Source organism: Onychomys torridus, chromosome 18 (genome assembly GCF_903995425.1).
Source record: "Onychomys torridus chromosome 18, mOncTor1.1, whole genome shotgun sequence".
Lineage (NCBI taxonomy): Eukaryota > Metazoa > Chordata > Mammalia > Rodentia > Cricetidae > Onychomys > Onychomys torridus.
The window spans coordinates 33,240,815-33,266,919 of record NC_050460.1 but is presented as its reverse complement, the minus strand read 5'-3'; the positions used below and the strand labels follow the sequence as shown (position 1 = coordinate 33,266,919).

Below are 26,105 nucleotides of genomic sequence, written 5' to 3'. Positions count from 1 at the left end.
CATCAACATCCAAGAGAAAACATGCAATGTTTGGTTTTAGGGGGGCCTGGGCCACCTCTCTCAGGATAATTGTTTCTCTTTCCATTTACCTGCAAACTTTATAATTTTATTTTTCTTAGCACCTGGATAACACTCCATTGGCCATCTGCCCAAGAGTTGTGTTGTTGGATCTTGTGGTAGATCAATTTTCAGCTCTTTGAGGAACCTCCACACTGATTTCCATGGTTTTCATTGCCCTTTTTAATAACAGTAAAAGTAAAATCATGTAGGTGTTACCAAGTATATGATTAAAAATTCAGCTAGCTTAGCTGACCACAGAATTACTTATTTCCCTTGTGATGTGTACTTTCAAAGGTCCCTAAAATTAAACGTTAACCCCCGTTTCATTCCTAGAGTACATACCATTAATTCTGATGTTTTACTGAGTGATGTGTGTTAATAATGTATTAAGGGTTTTATATTTATTTTCATGTGGAGTATTGAGAATTCCCTTTCTTTTTTAATTTAATAAAAAATAAATTGCATTGTTTTCTATAAATTTCTACTATGAAAGAGAAAAACCTTCAAAATACCCAATTATCTGGCTAGAAGCCCTATATGAAGGTGATTTTTATATTACTTATTGCCTCGGGGCTCTAAGTCCTAGCTTTTTTTACTTCATAAATCAGATTTCTTTTTGTTTTGTTTTCAGAAGATTCCAGTTTCATGTGTTTTTATTTACATTGTGTTCTAAGTTCATTGTATCTATTATTTTAGCCTCATGTAATTTTTTTGTTCAAATGTTCTGTTTCCTTTCAGGATAATTCATATATTTTTAGCTGGTGGTGCCCTTAGTTTGTTAGGGAACACAGGCGTGGGTTGAGGATCTCCAACTGTGACAGGCCTGCCCTGCTTCCTTCTCTCTTGTCTAAAATGTTCTCTCTGATACTCTGCTTGTGCCCTGGCTCTTCCTCATTCTGCAGTGAGGAAGACTGTAATCGGCCCAAACCCTGTAATTGGCTATTTCCACTGTCACCCTTGTTACCTGCTATGATTGCCCTTTATGTCCTGTCCCTTTGCTTTTGCTTTTGCTTGTCTGTCTCTGAGTGTCTGGATGTCTCACGGCTTGGTGGTGACACTTAAGATTCCAGAGGCTGAGCTGGATGGGAATGGTAGAGCAGAAGGTACCTGGGTGAACAGAGCACGTAAGGTTGGGAGGCTGAAGAGCAGAGAGGAAATGGGGGATCCAGCTTTAGCTAGGGGGAAGCAGAGTGCAGCCCTTGGATGGTGACAGGTCAGGATAGGTGGAGAGAAGCAGAATTTGAGAGACAACTGGCCGTCTGCCTCATTGCTCACAAGTCACCCTGTGTTCAAGAGCTCTGGCTAGGCCGGGACTTAATTGTAGAGATGGGGCCTCCCACAGAGTCATGGCAGTTCCTGGTGTTAGCTTAGATCTTTGGGAACTGTTTTCATAGCGTTAGTACAATACCTATTTTCTTTGTCTCGGGTTTTCTGTAAATGAAAAATAGAGAGATTTGTTTAAAAATAGTACTGTAGGAATATTTAGGTGTATGTGTGGTCTAAACGGTTTCTAAATGCTCAAGGGTCTTTTGAGGATTTGTTGACAGTTACATTGTTTATGAATGAAAGTTTCCTTGAAATGTGTCTGATGAAGAGTTACACTGTTTTCAAAATGTGTCCTGTGTGCAGCTCATCTTCTCTGCCATAAAATGCCATCTCATCCTGATTTGATGGAGCCTTTTCTCCTTAAGCCTCGCTCCTTCCAGTGTGCTGTGCTCAGCATGATAATTAGGGACTTCGGCTGTCAGGGACTTCTTGAGATCTCCTATCCCAGAACTTCAGTCCTCAGATTTCCCTGGCAGGCTGTGCAGTGTGTGTGAGTGGTAGGATTTGGGGAAAGCGTGTAACAACTGAGGCTGTGGAGGAGAATCGGCCAGGGATGCTGGCTTCTTAATTGTAGTGTAGTTGGAGTTTCAGTGAGGTGAGACTGTTGTGACAGATTTCAAAATGTAATGATAGAAACATGAAGGCGGTTCATCAAAGTCACCGTAAATACAGAGCAGCAGCTCAGAGACACAGCATGAGACAGCAGCCACAAAACCTCAGGAAAAAAAAAAAACAACAACGAGTAATTAAAACTTATATTGTGCAGCTTCCTTCTCAGTGGGTACCTTTCCGAGGGAAGCAGTGATTTTATTGTGAAAAATATAAACACAATTTTGGAGATGTAAATTGCATGCACGTTTTAACTCATAAACACAGAAAGTTTTCAAATTGTAAATATAATCAAAGCACACAACAGTAGTAGAAAGCAGACTTGAGAAAGATCCCCAAAAGGCAGAAAGCCCCTGGCCCCTTTCACTCTCCTCACTGACCTACCCCTTCTATGCATTTGGAAACGACTGGGTGGCATTCTGTGCTCCCATTTCTGAGGACGTATACCCTCAGTCTTTGTTTTATTAGTTAGAAAGGACAAAGATTTTTGACTCTCTCTTTCCTCTCCCGTTTCCCTTCCCTTTTCTTTGTGTGTGTTGTGGAGGTTAGTGGATTGAGCGGCTATGACTGAGTGTTGAATAATGTGTAACAACAAAAAGAAGAAGAAATTCACCTGTTATCAGAACCCTTTCATTTCCCCACTTCAAACATGAACATCACCTCAACTAGAGACAGCCCCAAGGATTGAGCATAGGGAGTTTGCCTGAAATAGAGAAGTCACTAGAGGACTGCTGAAAATATGTGCGGATCCTGCATGGGCTGCCACTTGCTGCCATAGGGATTTTGGAATGACCCCCTTGGGGGTCATTCTGCCCGACTTATTCCGGCTCTGATTCAAGGGTGGGACTTCCTGAGATAGCTACTGGAAGCCCATTGTCTGGGCCTCATTTTGGTACCTTGTCTTGATGGTATGCTGTCTCAGTCCTGGCCATCAGGTCTGCACTGCCATCGGGGTGAACCAGAGTCATAATCCTGTGTACTCCATCACTAATAGAGACGAACGTGCTTCACAGTGCGTCCGCACTTCTCTTTCCTAAGTAAGGCAGTGGGAACTTAGAGGACTGTAGGAAACATTACTGGATGATCCGTTTGTCCCCTATCATCACGGCAGGGTACAGTCAAGTTTTATTTTAGAGAACTTTTAAATCTTTTCTTAAAATTAAAATATAATTATATTGTTTCCTCCCCCTTTTTTCCTACTTCTAACCCTTTCTTTGAGTCCCCTTGCTCTCTCTCAAATGTGTTGTCTCTGATACTTATTGTGTGTGTGCACATGTGTGTATGTATCTATATATTCCTGAATATATAAATATAGCCTGCTCAATCCATGTAGTGCTTTTGTATGTCTATGACTTCAGGGATGACCACTTGGTGTTCGATGTCCAGTTGGTGTGCTCTTCTCTGGGGAAGACTCTGCCTCCTGCTTTCAGCATCCCTAGTTCCCTGTAGTTCTCTGGGTTAAGGCCCATGAGATTTCCTCTTCCATGGTTGCCTGTCTATCACGGTTGTTCTCGTTTAGGCAGCCGTATTGATGAGACCTCGTGGATGCGGCTTCTCTGACATTTGTAGGAAACAATATCACAGCAAACTTCCTGTCTCTTGCACTATTCCTGGCCCCCCAAAAGAGGTTATTTAAAGACTTAAGCCTAACGTTTAATCTGAAGTGTATTTAGTACCTAGGTAACGTGAGGCCAGATTTTTCCTTCTAATTGTTTCTAAGTAGGATAGGAAGTACATTGAGAGCTCAGTGTTTGCTTTGTCAGCCTGTCCTCCCAGAAGAATGGTTGGGGACTTTAATGTAAGAGAAGTCATTGTGGATTGAAGATGAATTTTCCAACTGAGACCTCTCATTCTTCCCACTAAACACCAGAGGGGCCATTCCACGGGCCGCGAAACTCTGGACTGACTGAGACTTTTCTATGTAGCCTTTGCCCCAGCTTCCCATTCACAGACCAGTTAGGCAAGGCCTGCTTTAAGAGACAGCATGTTCCAAGGGCAGTGTTTATGGTGGGGGAACATCTGTGGACAAGAAAACTTCTATAGCTAGACATCAGGCTTCCTGCAGTCCCGCCCCTTCATGTCACCTTCTTGGGCCTCCATTGGCAGAGGCAGACAAATCACTAATCCTATGTCAGAGAACGTTGGGGTCACTTGTGAGACTTTTTCAAGTCTAACACTATCTTCCATCATGCTGCCCTACTAGCCAGGACAAGGAGCAAGGTGGCATACACCTCTTGTGAATTTCTGTCACCCTGTGAACATCTAGAGTAGATTCTGATCAACTTCATGTACCTCAGACTATCGGGAAGTACCCTAGTGTGGTAATGTATATAATCCCAGAATTTGGGAGGTTGAGGCAGGGGGATGGTAGATTTCAAAGCAGCATAAGTTGTGTAGTAAGACTCTATCTCAAAAGAAGACAAACTTAAATAAAAAAGACTACAGAAAAGGAATGCATTCATTACTTTCCTTGAAATTAGCCGACATGCATATTGTATATAATACATGTAGTGTGGAACACAGTTTGGAATGCCTCAGAGACTTTGCACATGGAGTGTGTTCTAAATGGGGAGGGATAGTTCTAGATACTGAATTGCAGTTGTGGGGTGGCTGGGATGAAGAAGGGCTGTTACTGAGAATACCAGGGTCCAGTACAGCCACTTTAAGGGAACTGTGCGTGAGCTGTGACCCAAAGGAGCTTTGGAATTAGCTAAAACAAACAAACAAATAAACAAACAAACAAAAAAAACCCACAGAAGGCGTAGATGGCATTCCTAGAGGAAAGAGAGTTATGAAATAAGGGCAGTGGGTTTGATTAATAGAGCACAAAAATGTCCCATCCCAGTGTGACACACTGGGCTGTGGTTGGCACCCTTGAATTACAGGACCCACAGAATGACTTTCCTGGGACCACAGGCAGCACACCCAACAGTGGAGCCCATTGCTTTTATGCTCCCATAAAACCACGTCCTCTGCTCTTGACTATGTAACCAGTAGTAACTAAACAGTGTCTGCGGAGCTTAACATTTTCTCCAATCAGCTGTGACCAAGGCCACCACACCTCAGAGCAGTCGTCTGCAGTGCAAGGGGCACGGGGGACAGCAGAACAAGGGCCTCTGGTGAGGTCTGACACCAGCCCGCATACTTGGCAATGCCCAGAGGATTGTGGCTGCTCTTATTCGGTATTTAGTTTTAGACTCACCCTGCCGCCCAGAGCAGGATTTGAGGGCTGTGAACTAGACTTTTATTTAAGCTGTGGTAACCGCCGTACCCATCCGGTCCGTGGCATATATTTCACGGGTATACTGGATCTACTTTGTGGTAAAGTCAATGGTTTCCACGCTTGAATGAAGACCAGGGTGGGTGGATCTCAAAATGGTGGAACTTTTTCTGTGTTTCTAGGAACTTCCCCACTTAATTTAACATAGTGGGAGAGCTCTGGGCTGAGTCTGTGGGCATGCATATGTATCTGGCTCTGCCTGCCAGGAAACCCTGGGGAAACAGCCACAATGAGAACTGACCAATGAGAGCTGGCCCTCCTCATCAGCCCTCCCTGCCTTCAACATTCCCTTAGGCCGAGATTGCTTTACCCCTCCCCCACTACAATTTGGAATTTTGCCTATCATCCTCTTTGTGACATTTGATCAAACCTAATTTATTTTTTCTTTGCTTTCAGGAGAGTAGATCTGGAGAAAGCAACAGCTGTGTGGAAGAAATAATTCGGGTAAGGATGCTCTTTTAGATCTTATCCTTGTATTGGCTGTGCAGATTCCCCAAAAGAAGGAAGTCCTGTGGCCACATTATCCAAGGGGTCCATCGTGGTTTGCTTGATGTTTAGCTGTTCTAAGGATGGTCATCAAAGCCACCAAAGTAACACGTAATGGAGCAGCCCTTCCTTTCGGTATTCGAGGAGCTCACCCTGCTGTGGTACCTTGAGGCACACTGAGAGGACACTATGAAAGTGATGAGCTAGATGACGGGAAAACAGATGTCAGGTGAAAAACATAGCAGGACTCACATCTGTATGCGCCCACTTATCACCCGAGCGTCCTTTAATGTGCTACTTTCTGAGTCAGGCAGGGGCTGCCTTGTGATTTTTCTTCTAAATGTCATGAGAATCAGAAGCTCCTGACATAGAGAATAGCGCTGGAGCCTGAAATGTACTTCTGTGTTGTATCGCCGGTTTTCATTTCTTCGGTACTTGTTTGCCCGGCCTTCCCACTGACTTCCTTCTACAAGCCAGTTTCACACAGAGACTGACAGGTTGGGCTTTCATGCCGTATGTATTCATGTTTTCCTGAGTGTTCCAACTATAATCAGGAAATCACCGTCAACCCATAGTTTTTCTTCACTTGTAGTTTTCCAGGGTAAATAACCTAAAAATTACAGTTCATAGAAAACTGACATTATTACACTGGGCAAAACAACAAAATAAATGACACTAGATGGTGTAGTCATTCCCTGTAAAGAGAACATGAACATGTTTCTACCTTTTGGGCATCCTGAATGTTTTTTCACAAATTACTAACACACTACAGTATTATTATATCATTACTTGACTTACAATTTTTACCTTCACAAATTGTTTTCAGCAGTGATACTTTTGTTTTCCTTCCCCCAAAGTGTTAGAATAACTAAAATTAGGTTTTTTCTTAATTTATAATGATTTTTCCTTCTGAAGAAAACTGTTTTTACAGCACGACACTTCATTTCCGATCTTTAATTCTATAGTGAGTCCATTTTTTAAAATCTATATTGTCTATTTTGTTTCAGATTAAACAATGGATAGTATATGATGCTGATAAGCATCTATTTTACTCTTTCAACATACTTTCATGTTGGGGCTAAATAGTCTACTTTCCTTTGATGGGTTGTATTGTTTATGTTTCTCTATCTATCTGTCTGTCTGTCTATCTATCTATCTATCTATCTATCTATCTCTGTCTCTCTCCCTCTCTCTCTGTGATTGCACATACCTCCTTATATCCTCCTTTGCCCATCCTGAAGAAATTTGGCATCCCTTCTCCTTGGTCTTCCTCCCTGCTCTCCCGACAGGGTCTCCCAGGCTGGCCTGGAACCCACAATCCTGTCTCCACTGCCTGATTGCTGGCTCAAAATTGAAATAAAGACTTCAATTTATACATCAAAAAGTCATTCTGTAAGGAAGTTGAAATCCATTTAAGTAAAGCAGATTCCTTCAGTCAAGTGTTCAGCTTCTACTTTTTCTACAGAGAACCAGTGAAACCCTCGTCCCCGCTGTCCACCCCACTCCTAACCTTCCTACAACACTGACTCACTGCCTCCTCCTCGGTGCTGCCTCTGCACAGCCCTCCTCCCGTCAGGCGTGTGAGACTGACGCTTCCAGAGTTGTCCTAGCCGGCCCTGGGTGCGGGGACTGTGTGAACTGGTTGAGCTGTCCCCCTCTTGTGACCCTTAAGAGGTCCAGAACTAGGGAAGTGGCAGTGTTGTCTGTCAGAGGTGGACTCTTCCACACCAACCCCCACACTCTGGGGTGTTGTCGGTGGCAGTTGGCAACGGAAGAGTTACCGGGGGTGTGCGGTATCCCCAGTGGTGCCTGGGTTTTTTTCTTGCTTTCCCTTCCCTCACTCAGTTGGCAGGGTCTCCAGAGCCATCTTTCCCTCTCTCCCTAAATGTATCATCTTCCCCAGACACAACCACAGGGCTCCTTTTCACTAGCTGCCTAGCATACTTTCTGTGTATCTGTCTCACACCGGCATCCCTCTGAGACTGTGGCCCCAGTTTAAAGTCAATGAGCAACCGAGTGAATGAGTGAAGGAATCCCCCAGAGGAAAGCCACTGTACTATGTTTGCTGTGAGTCATGGTTGTGGTTGGATGTCCTTTTGATGTCTGGTTTCCATGGATAGCCTTTGTAGAGCCCAATTTCCTTCATAATTTTTCTGCTTTTTGACTAACTTAGGGAAACTTGATGTGGCCAAGGGCATTGAGAGTCCTTGTTTGAAGCCATGCTGTTAAGGGGTGGTGCTCTCTTGTGAAGGAAGCAAAAGGCCCCCAACATGCCTCAGAATGGTGGCAGTTGGAGTTCTTAGGTCCTTTCTGTGTGGAACAGCAACTGGGGAAACAGTGGAGGGCTAAATAGACATGGCCCCTTGCCCTTGTAGACTTGTCTGCCTGCCAGCAAAGGCCGTTTCAGAGATCCAGTGAGGAAATACATCACACCAGCTGGGACAGATTCTCAGGGATTTACATGACCTTTCCATGTGCTGTGTGACCTTTCTTGGGGTTCGGACTGGTCTCCCTGGTGGTTAGAAGATAAATAGGACACTGACTGAGGAATGATGAAGGTCGCAGGCAAAGGAAATGCAGAGTTCATCCTGTCAGAGCCCCGTGAGGACAAGGTAGACCAAAATGACTAGAGACTTGGTGGATAGAGATAGGAGGAGCTGGGTAGTGCTGGCCTCCCAGGCACGTTCAGATTCTGTGGAAGGGAGCCATGAGGTTGGTGCAGAGGGTGCCCCAGTCACATTGGCAATTCCCATTCCCTGTTCTGACAGCCGTGGAAGATGAGTGGAGAGGTAAGGAGAAGTCAGAGGAAAGGGGGGAAGCCATTGAAAGAGTACCGAGGAGAGAGGTTTGGAAGTACGTTCTCACATCTAAGACGTGGAGGCACTTAGGATTACGCCAGTTTTAGAGAACGAGGGGAACTAGGAATCCATTTATAGACATGCTGGATTGAACGGCATTGGGGCATCTGAAGAACAGAGATGAGCATGTAGGTGAGTGTAGATCACAGCACACAGCAAACCTAATTGATAATAACAGTAGAGATATGCCACATTTCCAGGAGAGAGGCTAGAAAACAAGAAAGCGAGAGCATGGTGAGCAGTGAATGGAGCATACGGCAGGTAAAAGCTTAGAAGGATGAGGAGTTGGGGTCAGTTCTCACCAGTTTGAAGGAAGGAAGCTGAGGCATTCTGCCGGAACGGGGATTCCCATTTCCATGTGGCTGCATGTGACAGTGCCGGACCGTGCATCCCCCTGTGAAACTCACACAAGTTTATGGCTCCCATCGCCATCTGCATCTTTAACTTCTGCCACTCCCCCCCCCCTTTATTTTTGCTGAGGTGACTGTTTTCAAACCATATTACCATGCATTCTGAAGTACAATTACTTTTTATTCTTACTCGGAAAATTTTAATCCTGGGACCTCATAAATCTGTATATAATTATAGAATTCTCTTATCCAAGGGAGAAATTACCACCACGTCCTGTGGAGATGGGCCATAAGTGCTTGAGGCCCTCCTGGCTGACATATGCGCGTGGTAGACAGTTCCACACATTGTCCTATATTTCACCCTTGAAGGTTCAAGTGGTATAATACCTTTGTGCCTTTCATAGCATCATCCATTAACATATAATGACATTAACGTTTGTTCAGCCAGTAAAAGCCGTTTACAACATAATGGAAGGAGTGCAGGGCTAGGATCCAGGATACACAAGTTTTATGCAAGAAGGTTTTAGATTACACTTTGCTGAGGGCACCCCCACAATGTGCTATGCCTCTGTAATAACAACCAAGGGGCCAGTGCCTGAGATTCTGGTTTGGATTTTGAGACTATTTGAGTGTAGCGTCTGAACAGATTCTCTTCTTGGCTATCATCTTTACCCACTAATTTAATTCTAGTGTGCTGTGAGGTATCCGTCATGGGGATTTGCATAGAGTTGCATACTTCTGTTTATATGAAGGGGGTAAATAGCACTTGTTAAAATTCAAGGGATCCATTTCCTGGACATTATAATGGAACAGCCTTCAGGCAAGTACAGGGAAATCATTTTTCCCTTAATTTTCCAAAAACTGAAGATCCTGCTACCTAGCATCTCTGGAGAGTTTTGTGCATTGTGAGCAGTGTCATATGGCTTGCACATCGTTACAGGCTGTCACATGGCCAGACTCTGGGTGGTGGGACAAGAGAAGCCTTGTGCTCTAACATCTACATGCTCCTTGCCCCAGATGAAAACATATTAGCTACTCTGTGCCTACTGGAACATGAAAAACAAAGAGATGACTTGTTTTCAGTGACTTGCTTGGGTCATTTGGAGGACTAGCTCGGGTCACATCCCCTCCACTGCAGGCCAGAGCAGCTTTTTATCAACATTTGTACTGTTCCTTTTATAGTTTTTTCCTTCATTTGTTTCCAACACTCAAGATTTAATTCTTGGCAAATTGAAGTCCACCAATAACAAAAATCAATTCAGGGAGGATTGTCAAGGAATAATATTAATATAGTCCATTACTGTTATAGAAAAATAAGCCAAACCGTGGTGGTGCACACTTTTAATCCCAGCACTCAGGAGGCAGAGGCATGCAGGTCTTTGTGAGTTAGTGGCCAGCCTGGTCCACAGAGTGAATTCCAGGACATCCAGGGCTACATAAAGAAACCCTGTCTCAAAAAATAAAAAAAGCAAAAACAAAAACAAACAAAAAAAACCCCACAAAATCAACTCTCATCCCAAAAAACCCCCAAAGAAACCTGGCTGTAAGAAATTAGGTGCAGAAGAGATATCTCAGTGGTTAAGAGCATTAGCTACTCTTCCAGTCCTGGCACCCATGCAACAGCTCACAACGACTGTAACTCCAATTCCAGGGAATCTAGCACCCTCACATAGACATTCATGCAAACAAAACATCAATGCACACAAAATAAAATGTTGTGTGTCATGTTATCTTTGTGGTTTTGGCCATCTGAATATTAAAGACAGAACTTACATGTTTTTATTTCACTTTACATCTATTGAGAAATTCTTTAAAAAAAAAAAAAAAAACATTGTTAATTTAGAATCCCTGTATAAAGGACTACATTCCTACCTGCCAAGGGCATCTAGGTAACATTGGAGGGCCATATAACATGAGTCAAAAGGAGTTCAGTCTCTATATGCGAGGTGGGTGTGACCCCCATAGGCTTCGGGGTGACAACCACTGAACCCTGAGGTTCAGAAGCTCCTTTTAACAATATGCTGCGTCAGCTCTCGGTATTTTCCTTTCTAGTCTGCTGGGCAATTAGGAACCATGCAGTCATGTGCAGGGTGACAGGTAGTTAACCAGGAAAATGGTAGTGGTGAGGTACTTACAGGTGAGTCGTGTGTGACGAAAAGTGAGCTGGCGTATCTGTACCCACAAGTGAGGTTTGCCATTGCAGTGTTGCCTTCATTGCGCAGAGAGTATTAATGCATGCAAACTCCCAGCACCAGCCATACTTTTAAACTAGACAAGTCACCCTCAAAGACATCACTTATTTTATTTTATTTTTTTTTTTGAATTGACAAGTTAAAAATAGTACATGTTTTAGGGGCACTAGATTCTGATGTTGTGTCATACAATAGGATGACACATGATATATTTCAAAAAAGTTCGAGAAAGAATTGCAAATGCTTTTTACAACAAAGACATGATAGACATTGAAAGGGGTAGTATGTCTTTACCGATTTATATAATATGCAATGTTTGTATGATATTTCATTTTACTGCTAGAGAACCCAGGGCCTTGCACCTGGAAAATACATTCTGTGCCACACGACTGCACCCCTAACCCCCACATTTGTTTTCAGTGTGGGTTTCATTTAAGTGCTCTTCTCTAGTGACATTTTTTTAAGGTGCTAGGGCTGGAACCCTGTGCTATATAAGCATCCTAACACTGACCGAGCCACACCCTTAGTTCCTAATTTCATTTTTCTTTATGATTTCTACATTTAATATAGAACACTTATTTTTTTAAATAACTATATGGGTTCATCAGACTTTAAGAAATTATAACCGCAGCTGCAGAGCTGGTTAGCAGCAGTCATTGCTCTTCCAGAGGACCCAGGTTCCATTCCCAGGACTCACATGGCAGCTTACAACCATCTGTAACTCCAGTCCCAAGGGATTAGATGCCCTCTTCTAGTCTCCATGGGTACCAGGCACAAACACTGTGCGCAGACATACTTGCAAACAAAATACTCGCATCCATAAAAATAAAATAAATAAAAGTTTCTTAGACTTACAACTTAAAAACTTAAGCTTAGAGTTACTGTAAGGCATTGAGAAGGTTTACTGCCCTAATAAAGAAGCATCTAGACATGAGTATATCTGCTAAAGTGATGTCAGCACTTAAAATGTGAAGACAGATAAGATCGCACTTGCTTGCAAAAGTATCTGGGAAGTGTTTATGTGTGTGTAAACTCGGTGTCAGACAACCCCCAGCATAAAGAGCCCCCATCTGTGGCCCACTTCATCTCTGCCTGGCATTTTCAGTTCTCACTCTGACCTAGAAATCCCATCAGACAGATGGTCCTTGCAAATAGGGCCTCAAGTCCAATTCGCCAAGCCCTGCCGTGGTACCTTTCCTGGCCAGATCCCCTAAGAACACCGTGTTCTTCCTTCCGATGGAATCCCAGCCATTGTTGCACTCACATCTGTTGGGCTTGCTTCTTCCATAAGCTTTTCATACTGAAGAACTGATCAGTAGGACCAGCATTTGGGAATGGTGGGTTGGGTTGGGCTGTCTCTGCCTGCTGTACTCCTGGGCCCCAGTGTGTCCTCAATGGCATAGATGTTTCACATTCCCTTGGCAGACTGGTGTCTCCCTTGAGTGTGCTAGGACTGGCTGGCTTCAGCTTCTCACGGTTCTGGGCACCAGGACAGCTGTGAGTGAAACTGGCAGAGACACCCCACACACAAACCTTCCTGTAGCCCTGTAATCCAGGCTACTGATGCTAGACACCTGCCTTCACCCATTTCACCTCTCCTACCTTCTCAGCACTCTCTTCCCAATTGGGACCAACCCTCTCCTGTGATTCCAAGTCCCACCCTCTTCTGAAACTGACTCAAGAGCTAGCAATTTATCTCCATTGCCTTGTAACCACAGTCTCTCTGCTAGCTTCCTGTATTCAGAGTACATTTGTAAACGTTCCATAGTATTTCAGTCTTACGACAACAGCAACAACAAAATCATAGAAAATAAGGTTTTTTCCAGAGCCACATTCCCTGGGGCTGCTCCCTCCCTCCAAGGTAGGCCAGTCTCTCAGCAGCTTTACTTCCATTTTGCATTCACCCCTCTGCTGCCTGGCTTTCACCTACCATACCTGTCAATCAGCGTGTACTGAGAGGGTCACAGCCCCAAGCATGCACATCGGGAGCCACAGAGATGATGCTCAACCACAGCACCTGTGGTCAAGTGCTTGTCTGGCGTCTCTCCCCGCTGTCCTTTAGGATTAGTCCTAGCTCTGTGGTCCGTCCTTCCTGTTTCCATCTGGGATGGCGGTGTCCTTAGGTTCTCTCCTGCCAAGACTCTTAGGTTATTTCTTACATCATACTATTCCGTGGCTCCTGATACAAGCTTCCAAGTGCTGGTAGGTGTCACATGCATGAACCCAGCTGTTTCCTGAGTTTCATGCACCCGTCCAGCTACCCATATGTCCGTGTGTCATGAACACCTCTCCCTTAACTCTACCTCACCCCTCTCCCACCTTCTCCAGTGTGGATTCCTGCAGCAATGTGGCTGCTAACACTGTTGGATTCTGCTCTCTAACTGTCGTCTGATCCAGTCCTTCCCCAAACCTGTCAGCTCTCCATTCCTCCAACAGGTCTGTTCTCTCTCCCTCTCTCCAGTCTCCTGCCCAGGTCAGGGCACCATCCTTTCCTGCCTACATATTCCAGAAGGCTGCCCACTGACCTTTGGCATCTAGCTCCCCTCCAACTAGCTCTCCGCGGTGCAGACACAACCGACCTTCCAAAGCACACGTTTTGTTAGCCTCTCCCAGGCCTGACAGTCAGATTGCTGTATGTTATTTGCAGAGCCTTTGTGACCAACCCATACTTCCCCAGCCTGCACCCCACACTTTAATCCTTTTCTGCAAGAGGGTCCCCACTGCAGCCCTCCTCTCCCCCCCCCCACACCCTACTCCTGGGCCCTGCCCTACTTATCTTCAGGTTACAGACTCACCTGACTCCATTTTCCTTAGCATAGCCTCTCTCTAGAGCCTTTCTCTTTCCCCAGGTCTGAGATAGAGGCTTCTAGTCTGTGTCCCCAGGAACTTGGGTTCATACTAGAATACTTGTTACATGGTGGTCTTTCTCATCTCTCACTGGTCCATCTATCTTGAAGGACTGACACAACCATGAACACATAAGAGATGCTTGAGAAATGCTGAGTAAATGAAGAGGAATGAATGAATGAATGACTTCACCCTATGCTTGTTACTTGTTCCAATTCACCACCCTGTTGTCTTCTCACACTGTAACAAAAATGTTCTCAGTACTTTTCTAAGGACTGTCAGTACCTCTATAGTAGAAGAATCACCACACACCATACAGTGAAGAGAAATGCAAGAGAAAAGTTACCTGCTAGTGATCGGTGGTCAGAAATGGGAAGGAACCTCACCACTACTGCAGCGTGTGGCACATCAGTAAAGCCCGGGGCTTTTGTATCTGCCACTTGTGTCTTGATTATCTTTTATGAGATTGGGGTTTTCATTTTGATAGATAATGAATTTTACAAGTTGAAGAAATCAAGATAATAAGTTTGCAAGAATAATTTGTTTAATTAGCATGTTGCTACTGTGGAATCAAGGGCTGCAAGTCAAAGCGATTTCACTGCTAATGTGGTCTATGCAAAGCATCTCTTGGAAAAATTAAAACATCCACCCAGAGCGATCAGCTCAGGGCACACATTTAAAACTTGTATTTATTATGAAAACCACATGCAGTGTTCTTCGCTCCTTTTTTTCCCCCCAAATTGAGGGTTGTAGAATTGCATTGATTTGCTGCAAATTATCATTGTATGTACACAGTTTTCTGAAAAATAATTTCTAACATAGAGAATGATAGCTTGAAGGTAGAAGAAATGGAGGACTTGAAAATGAAAGCATCCATCCTGATAACTATTATATATTTTAAATCAGGCATAATTCTTTACCTGTCCCTGTAATCTTATGGATATTTAGTTCATTTGAACCTAACAACTTAGGAAGCTAATTTTTCCTTTGTCCTCGCATTCCTGTGCTTTTAGGAAGTTCTATTAGTTTTGGTTTGTAGCTGTGTGATGTCTTGTTTGAATGCTCTTTGGGTGCCATGAAGTGTAAATACTGAGAAAACGTGATCAGAACTCCACCTGTTTCAGAACTTTTACAACATGCCTGGCACATTTGCACATTTCTTTGTTCTGGTTTTCTAGGATGCTGTTTTCATAGCCCCTATTTCCGAACAGGTAGCACAGTGTTAGGTTTCTTTATCATCCTAAATCAAATGTTTATTAAATGTGGACCTTTTTTCTTTCATTTGCTTATGCTTCTGTTTATGGTCCTATTTGTACCTGGAACTTCCAGAAAAAAATGTGTGTTTAACATCTCCATTTTCTGGCCCATATCTCTCAGAAAGACCACCTTCCTCAAAGCCTTTCGTTTCTGAGATCAGTCAGCAAGCTGGCCACTTCCTGTGCCTAAGGTATTTGGTTTGGAACGGATTGTTCTATACACATACTGATTTGCGTTGTGTCCTAGCTCTCCATCCCCACACAATACTTATCAGCCTTTCCTCTTTCCTGGGGATTTCCTGGGAAGTGATGGGCAGTTCCTTGTTTATTGATACTCTTTTTTTATTATTAACAAAGTTTTCATCATAATACCTTTACTTTTTGTGGTAACTCTAAATAATTAGAGAGTTGTAGTTCCCTGAAATTAAAATATAGAGGGTTTTATTTTCTTATATTCTGTCTATGAATATTGATTACACTTCTGAGGTCAGCTTTAAAATATTAACTTCAGAGGGGTAGGGATACAGCCCACTTCTTGCCTCACATGCGCAAGGCCCTAGATTTAAAAATAAAAATCCAAAACTTCAGATCTGCATGCTTATTATCAATCTCTTATACAATTGATTTAATATACTAGTCCATGGCTACTTGTAAATATTTTCAAGTACAGATTTATGATACCTATAAAGTCCATACTTTAAATCACCCTGGTATTTATTTACTCCTGATGAACATTTTCAGAATACTCATATTTTTGTGCCCACCCTTGTGAGTTTAGCTTTCCTACCTCTAGGAATAATGATGTTGGGTCATTTCTTTAAATACACATTCAGAATTCATCTTAACAGCATATACATGTAAGAAGACAAAACAGATTGGCTGTTAAAGTTAGATAAAATTGCTATTGAACCCTTCGGTTTAAATGACCAGCCCCCAAATCCTACCCCAGCTACCTCTCAGGAAACCAAATTAGAGATTAAGCGCCTGGGGAGGCCAAGGCCGGACTCACATATACAGCATTTGAAAGCTGCTGAGGCTCACCAGAGGAAGAAAGGAAAGAAAGAAAGAAACCCTGGCACTGTGCGATATGAGGATGATGTTGCCCAGAAAACAACCAGCAACAGGTCCTCTTTGGTCAGGGTGATTTAAAAAAAAAAAAATCCTCCTTTCTGCTCTGCAAAACAAGTTTTATCGTCTTGACTTTTTAACTTTCCATTTCCTTGTTTGCTCACTGAAGCCATCACTGCCTCTCGCACACACTGAGCCCTGAACTCTTGGGGGGCGGGGAGACAAGAGACGAAAATGGAGCTAGGTATTGTTGTATGAAAGGAGGAGCCCACTGCGTGTGAATAAAGACCCCAAAGCAGGTTCCTAGAGTGGTAGACACAAGTGTTGATGCTGGGGGTGGGAGTAGAGGTCACGGTAGCCGGAGTCATCTGGAAAGATTGTCAGCAGCCCTTAGATAGTGAAATGATTAATCACTTCTGCACAAAAGAGCACAAAGGGAGATTTGTTAAGAATAAGCAGGGGACAGAGTATCAGCTCCAGGGGCCATGGGGCTCCTCTGTTTAATAATGTATTTTTATAGTGTGTGCCACATCAAAAGCAAAAGCACATGCCGCTGGAGGAAAATCAGCTGAAAAGGCAAAGAACAAAATATTCAGTAAATTAGAAGGAATATTTAGGAAATGAGATTAGCTATTATTCGGGGTTTCACATCCCTCCACCCACTCCCAAAGCCTAGTGTCTTAGTGTGAAGAAAACTCACAGGCCCTCATGGACTAGACCTTTTACTTCTAAACATGAAAGGAGCCTGTCAAGTCAATATTTTTAAGTAACCTTCTTCTCCTTAAATGCTAAGGCTTTGGACTAGACGAGCTCCATGGTTGGAAGTGCGGACCATTGGTACCTGCATCCTGCTTATTGTGTGTTGCTGGAGTATCCGTCACAGCAGTTACTGTATTCACTCATGTGGTGTCATCCCCGTCTTCCAGGTGGAGAGAGGTAGAAAGAGTAGCAAACAGAGGCAGAGTTTAAACTCCGGTCTCTCACAGCCCAGCTTGGGGCCCTTTTATACCGTGCTGAGTACAGCCAGCCCTCTGTACCCACCGGCTCCACATGTATGTGGCAAATAGAAAGGATTCAGAGAACAAGTTCCACAACTTGAATTCCCATACACCAAGGGTTCCACTGAATGCATGTGATTTTGGTGTGTGGCCCCCTGTGGCCTTCACCTTTTCACAGATCCTAGGCTCTCTGGGCTAATTAATGTTTGGCATCATCTGCCTCTTGTCTCTGTTGTGAGCTGTGATGGTAGACATAGTATGGCCACATCCTTACTTAACATGTATAGACTTGTCTCATGTCATTATTCCCAAAAGTTTCCAATATAATGATCTGATAATGTGTGTCGGATATTATAAGTAATCTGGAGGTGACATAAACTATATGGGAGGATATTAGTAGGCTTTACACAAAACTGTTCCGTGTTATACAAGGGATTTGAACATTTGCAGATTTGCATGTCTTTAGGGGACCAATCCCAGTGGTTATTGAGGAACTGTGTCCAAAACAAAAAGCATTCTTTTAAACATCTGACTGACTGTTGCGGAAGTACCTCAAGACCCCTGGATCTGGTCTGCCTTGCTCCCTTCAGCCTGAAAAGATACATCATGGCTACATTTGCTGTTTCTGTATGGGAGGAAAAGCTGCTAACTATTCATGAGATATGGAACTAAGGTTTTGGTTGCATAAGCCATCACATGAAGGGGCCTTGCAAACAGAGAGACACCTTTGGTAGTCCTTACACATTGGCCCGGAGCATACATTAACTAGTTACTTAGCAACACACCTTGAAATGCCAGACTGTTTTCTGCAGTGGCCTGGGTGGTCCTACTGTCTGTGGAGCTCTGTGGTCAGTGGTACTACCCATGTCACCCGAGGAAAAGCAACACTGAACAGCAGTCCTTTCCCAGGGAGGGAGAAAAGTAAAGGTAGAGAGTAAGGAGACATCCAGTGAGGTTGGAGTGCAGAGGCCCAGGCTCCCTTGGCTATCAGAAGAATTTCCAACCGAGCTTGAACCTGAAGCATCTCTGCTGCTCACCAAACATGTGACTTTGAGCTACCATAGATTGCAGTGTGCTGCACATTATCTGGATGAAAGCTATTGTTCTCTCTCTGGTTGCATATGGCTATAACATCTCCTGCTAGATAAATTTGCCCATTCACGTGTCCCTGCAAATCAACATATCTTAACAGTGGGCTTTTGTTTCTTTAAATGTGCTTCTGAAGGTGAACCAGTTTGTAAACCTGTGATCAAAATAAACATTTTATGTTGGAAATGATGGCTGTTAGCTGCTAATATTCTTATTGTTAAAATGGCTATTTTCAGATTTACTAGAAATGACGTGCGCTTCAAGAAATCTCAGTCTAGAAAACCTAGTTGTATGTATGATATTTGCTAGATTTTTTTTTTAAATTGCTGAGTGTTACTGATTATTAGAAATAGTTAACATTAACAGCAAACTTCTGTAAGGAATTTAAATGCTTGTTTAGTTTCTTTACAAGTTGGCATTAATTTGTAAAACAAAAGTGTTTGTTAGGAATCATTGGAAATTGATTGTCAAACAACAAAACATAAAGAATAGCCTTCCTTGGAATTAATGTGAAGTAGTAAGATATTACTTTGCAAAGTGATTTTTTGGTACCAGGTCATACACTGAGTAACTGCAGAAGAAATCAGTGCAGACTGCACCCCCTGGTGGACCATTTTTTTGACAGGTGGTTGACAGCTTTTTGTCTCTTAAGGAAGAAGTGGAATTTTACGTATAGACAATTCATGTCTTTGTAGGAACTAAAATGTGTCTAGGATTACCAAGTTTGGCTTTATCTTTGATCGGAAGTCTCATCTGTGTAAGTGGTTTATGATGTTAACCTGTGTTTTCATTGAAAGTGAAGAACAGTCAGCATTAGAAGTAGTGTCTTCTGATTGATTTTCTTTTCCGACACAACAGTGGTCAGCGTGTCTCTGCCAGGGTCACGGAACAAAGGGAATTAGCTGCACAGAACTTGATAAAGGTTCGTAATATTTCAGCTTAGAGTTGACTGTCTGTACAAGCACCAGTCCCACTGTAAGGAGGAGGGAAACAGCAGAGGACCAGAACATTAAGAATTTAATGAGTCTTATAAAACTCATAAGAGAGCCCAAGACAGGGGGTCTTCGGGACAACCTGGGTGTTGCTTACCTGGGACACTCATCAAGGCCACAATACTGGTGAGAAGGCCTGCTAGAAACTCTGCAATACTTGCTAAAGGTCAAATGTGGGCTCACAGTTGTAGGGCCATTCATGCTGGAAGGTGTGCCCCCTCTACCTGGCACCTGTAGGGGAGACCTGGGAAAATCCTGAGACACCTCACCTGGGAACCTCCATCCAGACCCGTCTCCTCAGTCTCTCCTCCTGATCAGAGCCTCAGCTTGCAGGAAGGACACAGAAGGCCAGCCTGGAGAATTGCACCCCTCTGCAGCAGAGGGAGGTGAATAACAGCTACCAGCCTCTGCAGAGACACAGACTCAGCCCTTCTGCCAATCCCAGGACACAAAAGCAGGAGGCATGCTAGAAGTGCATTTCCAGGGACCCTGCTGGAAGCCTACCTCCCCAGGGGAGGCCAGGGGAAACTAAACGTTCTACTCCTTGGAAGAGGATGGGATATGTGCAGTGTGCATTACCTCCCACCTGGAGAGTGGGCTAGAATGCTTAAGAAAGACGCATGAGTAGCAATCAGAGCATAGACGGTATCTTTCCTACCCGACTCCTGAACACCGAGTCAGAATAACAGTCGGGTACAACTACGAGAGCTGTGTAAAGAGAAGTTTCGGAGCCATGGGGGAGACTGATTGCAAGTCCCAGAGGGAGCGCACATGTAGCTCACTTCCTGGATGCATGAACACAGACCTCCATCTCCAACAAAAAACAACACCTAGGGGAAGGTATCACTGCCAAACACAGAATATATTTACTTCAGTATCTATTGACAGGACAGTATGGTTTTCTGGGAGGGTGGATGTGCAGAGGCATCCAAAAAGGGGGGGGAAATGGAGGCAGAGCAGTGCTCTCTACCAGAATCTGATATGACACAGGTAATAGAACTTTAAAACAGGCTATTCAAATGACCGCAATGAATATGCCGCTCTTACAGAAATGGTAGACAGCATGCAAGATGATACAGGTGATTTCACCAGAGAGAGGAGAACTGTAAGACAGAGCCAGATGAACAAGTGGGAAATTGGAAACAAAGACTTTGAAGAACTATCCTCCTTCCCTTCCCCACAGAGGGCAAAGGGAAAGTGGCATGGTACTCTGGCGACGATCTCTAAGAAAGTAGTCCCTCCCTCTCACGTAATGGCCAGCCTCGCTCACTACCCACCTTTGGTATCTGGTGTTTATTGACTGCTCTATCATAACATCATGTTCACTAGCACTCATTTCTCACACCATCATCTGGGTTGTGTTTGGCAACAACATAAATACGCCTTATAAAAGGTTTACCAGTTGTTCCACATGGGGGCGGGCTGCTAGATGGTGCCCATTATCTAGTTTGGGAAGCCCAGAGATGTCTTGCTATGATTTCCTCTATCCCAAATTACCAGCTTTGTTAAGGCTCTATCTGAGTGGAAACTGACAGGCCACATCTCCTTTGGCTTCCTCACATCCTCAACCATCTTGTTCCTTTCGTATTTTTTCCCTTTGCTGTCTTATCTTTGCAGTAAATTTGGTTTCAGATGGGGTACACAGACCTCACAGAAATAATGAGCCAGCATCTGCATGGAGATCACAGTACCCAAGCCTTATTAAATAGTCAGGGTCAAAATGGGGTTTTATAACGTCAGTGGGATCAGCCAGCGGACACAATGAATCCTCATTAAGAGCTCGTTCTCTTTTAATTTAAGTAAATGTTACTTGTCCCGAGCTTCTCAGGGCTGCTTAACTATTTTTGAAACATCGTGTTAGCTTTTGAATAAAATAGGTCTAACAATTGACTACACAAATTGTAATTTTCTTTAAAGTGGGAACGTGGTGGTGGTACAGCTAAGGTCACAGCCTAATCTTTTGTAATGTCTCTTGTGAGTCTCTCTGCACCTTCCTTCTTGCTGTGCCTCCAGCCTCTGCCTCCAGCACTGGCTTTAGTACCTAAGGATGCCCTTGAAAAACTCTCGTAAAGCATGTCATCATGCAGCTTGGAAACATTCAAGTGGGGACACGCAGACCTTTAAAAATATGTCAGTTTTCCTGATTATCTTTTTTTTTTTTCCTGGAGGTCAAGCTTTTCATTTTGACACTTAATGAATAAACTGCCTGTGTTGCAAGAAATGGGATAATGAATGGTAAAAAGACATAATCAGCAATGACTAAATAATTAAGGGAATTGAAATGCAGAGTCATCTGGGAATGCATTAATAATAACACGATTTGTTCCATATGCTAAAAAATTCTGTTTTTAGAAGATCAGTCATTACATATGCTCCATGGCAAAAGGGGGGAAAATTAATGTTGACTAATAGGAACTGTAATTAGACGTTCTGCTTCTAAACAGCTGCATAAAAGATGAAATCATATAGAAGGTATATTTAGATACAAGTCAGAAAGTAAACTGATTATTATTCATGGTGTTGTTAATGGGAACTGCAATTTATGCACGTAGTGGGAATTGTGTTAGGCAATTAAGAGAGGCACACTCGACTTCCCGGTCTGTGTTTACACTTACATATTTCCTTTCGATCAGGGACTGTCTCTTTCTATATCCTTTGCTAGTAAGAGTCATGAAGGATGTGTACACTGAGCATCTGGGGATCCTCGGGCTTAGCAGGTCTTATACTGAAAAGATGCTGTGTCCAGAAGCTGCTCATAGCTGCGTCCCACGTGGCTTTATCAAGAAGGGCCAGTGGGTGCTCATGAACTGTTAGCTTCTACAGATGCTTCTCCTTCAGGGGTTGTAGGAAGGAATATAATGATGTCTCACCTCAGGAATAATCTCTTCCACATAGAGGCCACTGCAGGCAGCCTCTCTTTAATTGCCCACTTCTTGAAAGAAAAAACCAGAGTAGAGTAAAAAATAAATAGCCACTAATTCCTTGCCACCCACTCTGTGCATCTTACCTAGTCATTAATTGGTCACATTTCACTAATCTTCATGGCGTCTCTTGGATAGGGCTTGTTTTTTTTCTAAAAGAAGGAAGTAGGACAACCCTGGATATCAGAGGGAGAACAAACCTGATAATGGAATCTCCATATAAATGATGAGAAGCTTTGTGGGGGAAATAAAGTTGGGGCAAACATAAGAGAAATTATAGGGAGAAATAAGTGAAATTATAGCGAGATTTAAGCTATCTGTATGTGTATACCTACTAACCAAAGCCGCCAAGTAGTATCCCTCATTTAGGAATGCAAAGACTGGAAACCTACAAGGGTGTCTTCTTCCCACATCTCCAGTTCTTCTCAGCCACAAGGTGACTCTGTCTGTAGAAACAGTCCATCTAATCCTGCCACTGTCCACAGTGTGAATTAGGGGTGAGCCCTGAACTGATGGATGGAGAATCTGGTGCCTGGAACCTCGGTTCTGGAAGAAGCATGGATTATATGTTTAAGTTTCTGGACAATCTCACATTTGTTTTTTGTTTTGTTTTGTTTTTTTTCCTATTCACAGAAGGAAAACAGGACCTCTTGTTTTGGCAGCATAGTTGTTGGGACATTTGCCATTGTCTTTGTGGAGTAGGGAGTGGAAAGGGAGCAGGGAGCAAGCAGCATTGCTTCCCCAGGTTGGAATCTGCTGGTTTTATGGCCTTGTGAAAAATCTTTCCTAAACCCAGTGCTCTTATCTATAAATCAGAGCTAATCAGACTTTCTTTACCTGTCCTGCAAAGTAGGTCTGAGGTTCTCACTAGACAGATGGATGTCAAAGTGCTTTGTAAACTGTAAATCATGTTTTAGATGTAAGGCTATTTTTGGTGCAGCCAATATTTTATGTATTTATTACCTTCCTTTTAGAACATTAAGTTCCCAAAGGAATAAACAGACTTATCAGGGTCCCTGCCTCATACCCATAGAATACATGGATGGCCCTTCATTAATCTCAGTAGATAAATTCAGGCCGAATGATGCCCTCTGCGGTCTTGAACTATGGTTGCTAGTCAGCTCACCTTGAATTAGAGGTGGTCCTAGAATATCTTCTGAATGCAGTATACTTGCAAAGATCCTTAGAAATAAAGTAGCGTAGAAATAGAGAGAACCAGAGAGGAGGGAAGAAGAGGAAGACTTGCTGGCTTTGAAGATAGAGGATAGGCCATAAGCCAGGTAACATGTATGTCCTCTGGGAGCTCAAAGGAGCAAAGAGTAAATTCTCCCCTGGAGCTTCCAGGACAGAAGATGTCCCTGCCAAAACCTTGATGTTCATGTGCAAGGTCATAAACATGTGTTGCTTTAGCCCACTAGGTTGGTAGTGATTTCACTCTCAGACATGGGAAGCCGCATACACGCAGGTTGATGCATGCAAAGAGACACAGTCTGTCAGGTGCTCCTTTAGAAATAACCCAAGCCAAGACTCACCACAGTCCGCTGGAGGATTAGCAGCCTAATGCCTCTGCTTGGACCTGGTTTGCCCAGGCATTCTGACTAATCCTCTGCTTTGCTGTCGCTTTTTACTCCCCGACTTAAGTAAGCAAGAAGTTTATTGCTCTGTGCCCTGGGGGTATTCCATAAATACCTGGTGACTGCTTGACAGTGTAAGTGTTGAAATGAATTCCTGGGTGAGGGAACAGGTGTGGTGAGGTTAGAGGCCAGAGAAGCAGAGGATGTGTAGGACTTTTGGGTTGCATAGCAACTAGCAGGATGCTCAGCTGACTTTGAGTTATCTTTGCCTCTAATCACCCGCTCTTCACACTGAGCATTCCACTCCAGACCAGCATCCAGTGACCATAGGTCTGGTTTATTTATCATCTGAGAGGTTGTTTTAGAGGTACCAATATTGATTCAAACCCCGGAGGACCTTAATTTAAAAAAAAGCCATCCATCAGTATATGAGGAAGATCTTTGATTCTGAATGTGTCAAGTTCATCTGAGCATGCTTGTTGAGCATTTACTATACTCCACCACAGATGTTGAAGACAGTACTGTGGATGAGATAGATTCATCCCCTAGGGACTTTATAAAATGAAGTGACCCTTACCCTACCCACAAGTTGTCTATCAGAAGGTACTGGAGAGCTCCTGAATATAGTGCTGTATTCATCAGGAAACTATCTTAAAATAGAATATACAGCCCTACGTTAAAGGAGTTAATGACCACACATAACAGTGAATAGGTAGCTCACAAACGTCCCAGAGCATGCGAGTCCAGTGTGCACATAGTGCAGGACTTACTGGGGATGAGTTTGGGTTTTGTTTGCTTGCACATTTACAGGAAATAGGTTTTCTCCGTCACCTTGCACCCCTGGGACATCAAATGGTGGTAACCCCAGAATATCCCCCACAGAGGCAATCTTTAATAGCCACCTTTGCCTGAGGTCTGCAGTATCTTTGAAGACAGACAGATTTTGAATTCCTTCTTTAGGGCTTGCTAGCTGACTGTCTCCGGATAAGTCACATAATGTCCATGAGCTTATTTTCCGGTTCTGTTAAAGGAGCTTAAAGTCGTAGCAAGATGAAATGAAGTCAAGTTTGTGACATCTTTCTTCACCTGCTCCTCTTCCGACTCACTGGGGGTCTGGAGTGCCTTAGAAGCAAAAGCCTTTCTGTTCCCACCTTTCCCAGTGACCACTGGGAAGAGGACTCTTTAATCCCCACCCCTGATCAGCTCTGCATCTCTCCTAAAGCCATCTGCTGTTCCTTTCCCTTTCTACCTATTTTCCTCCCCTTCCACACCCTAGGATATGCCTTAGAACGTCAAAGGCAATGTGCTTACTAGACACATCTCTTTTGTGATTAAAAAAAAAAAAAATCTTTGAGAAACATTATTTTCTGTCTACCCTCAGAACACACACAGACAAAGGCCTGTCTTTCCTTGTTATAGCTCCCTGTGTTTGGATTAATACTCTTCACTACCTGTTGGCTTTTTCTGACCATGGAATGAACCTGTGATCTTCAGAAGCAAACAGAATAAAACCCCTCTCTTTCTGTGCCTACAGTATCATTGGGTAGTCATTAAGTAAATCCAGTGTTTTAATGCACTAACAAAAACACATGATTGTTTAAGAGAGTGTATTATTGGCAGCATGAATAGTCTCTGTGGAGTTCCAGTTGGTGAAAGTGTATTATAGCACTGCTGAGGCAGGGCGCTGTTTCTGTTTCGGAAACTAAGTTCGTGACATTATGGATCATTTTTATATCTTGTTGCTAAGCAACATGTTAGGAAGGTAGTCATTGTGGTTATGTGTACTTTCTTATTTTTGTTTCTTAAAGCCGCTTCTTAATTCTGTTCAGTTATCCTCATCATTGGTTCTGTGGTCCTTCCTGAATCTATTGATTGAGGTTCCTGCCATTAGCTTAGGGGTGGGAGGTGGTAGATTGTCTTTTTAACCAAATCATATGCATTGGTCATTATCAGTTTTCTTGTCTGTCACCCTTTGTTTTCTTAACACGTACAGCGGAGTCCTGGTGTCTGTCACGTGATATCAGAATAAGCAAACAGTAGAGTAAGGTATATACCCTAGGTTAAGCCTCCTGGTGTATCAGATAAATGTGACCTGCTTTCTGGAATCAGTTTCCTGTCACCAGTGACCTTGACACCCCAAAGGTGTCTGTTTCTTCGTTCTGGATTACATCTGGCTTCTGCTGTTTGTTTGGCCTTAGT

General features: G+C 43.4%; 1 protein-coding gene across 2 annotated transcripts in view; it reads left to right on the top strand.

Annotated features, from left to right (window-relative positions):
• Positions 1-26,105, top strand: part of Aff3 (AF4/FMR2 family member 3) — a 472,213-nt gene that overhangs the window by 238,332 nt on the left and 207,776 nt on the right. For both annotated transcript variants that reach the window (XM_036167292.1, XM_036167290.1), the window contains exon 6: positions 5,672-5,719. In XM_036167292.1, the coding sequence (XP_036023185.1) occupies positions 5,672-5,719 (48 nt within the window). The remainder of the gene's footprint in view (positions 1-5,671; positions 5,720-26,105) is intronic.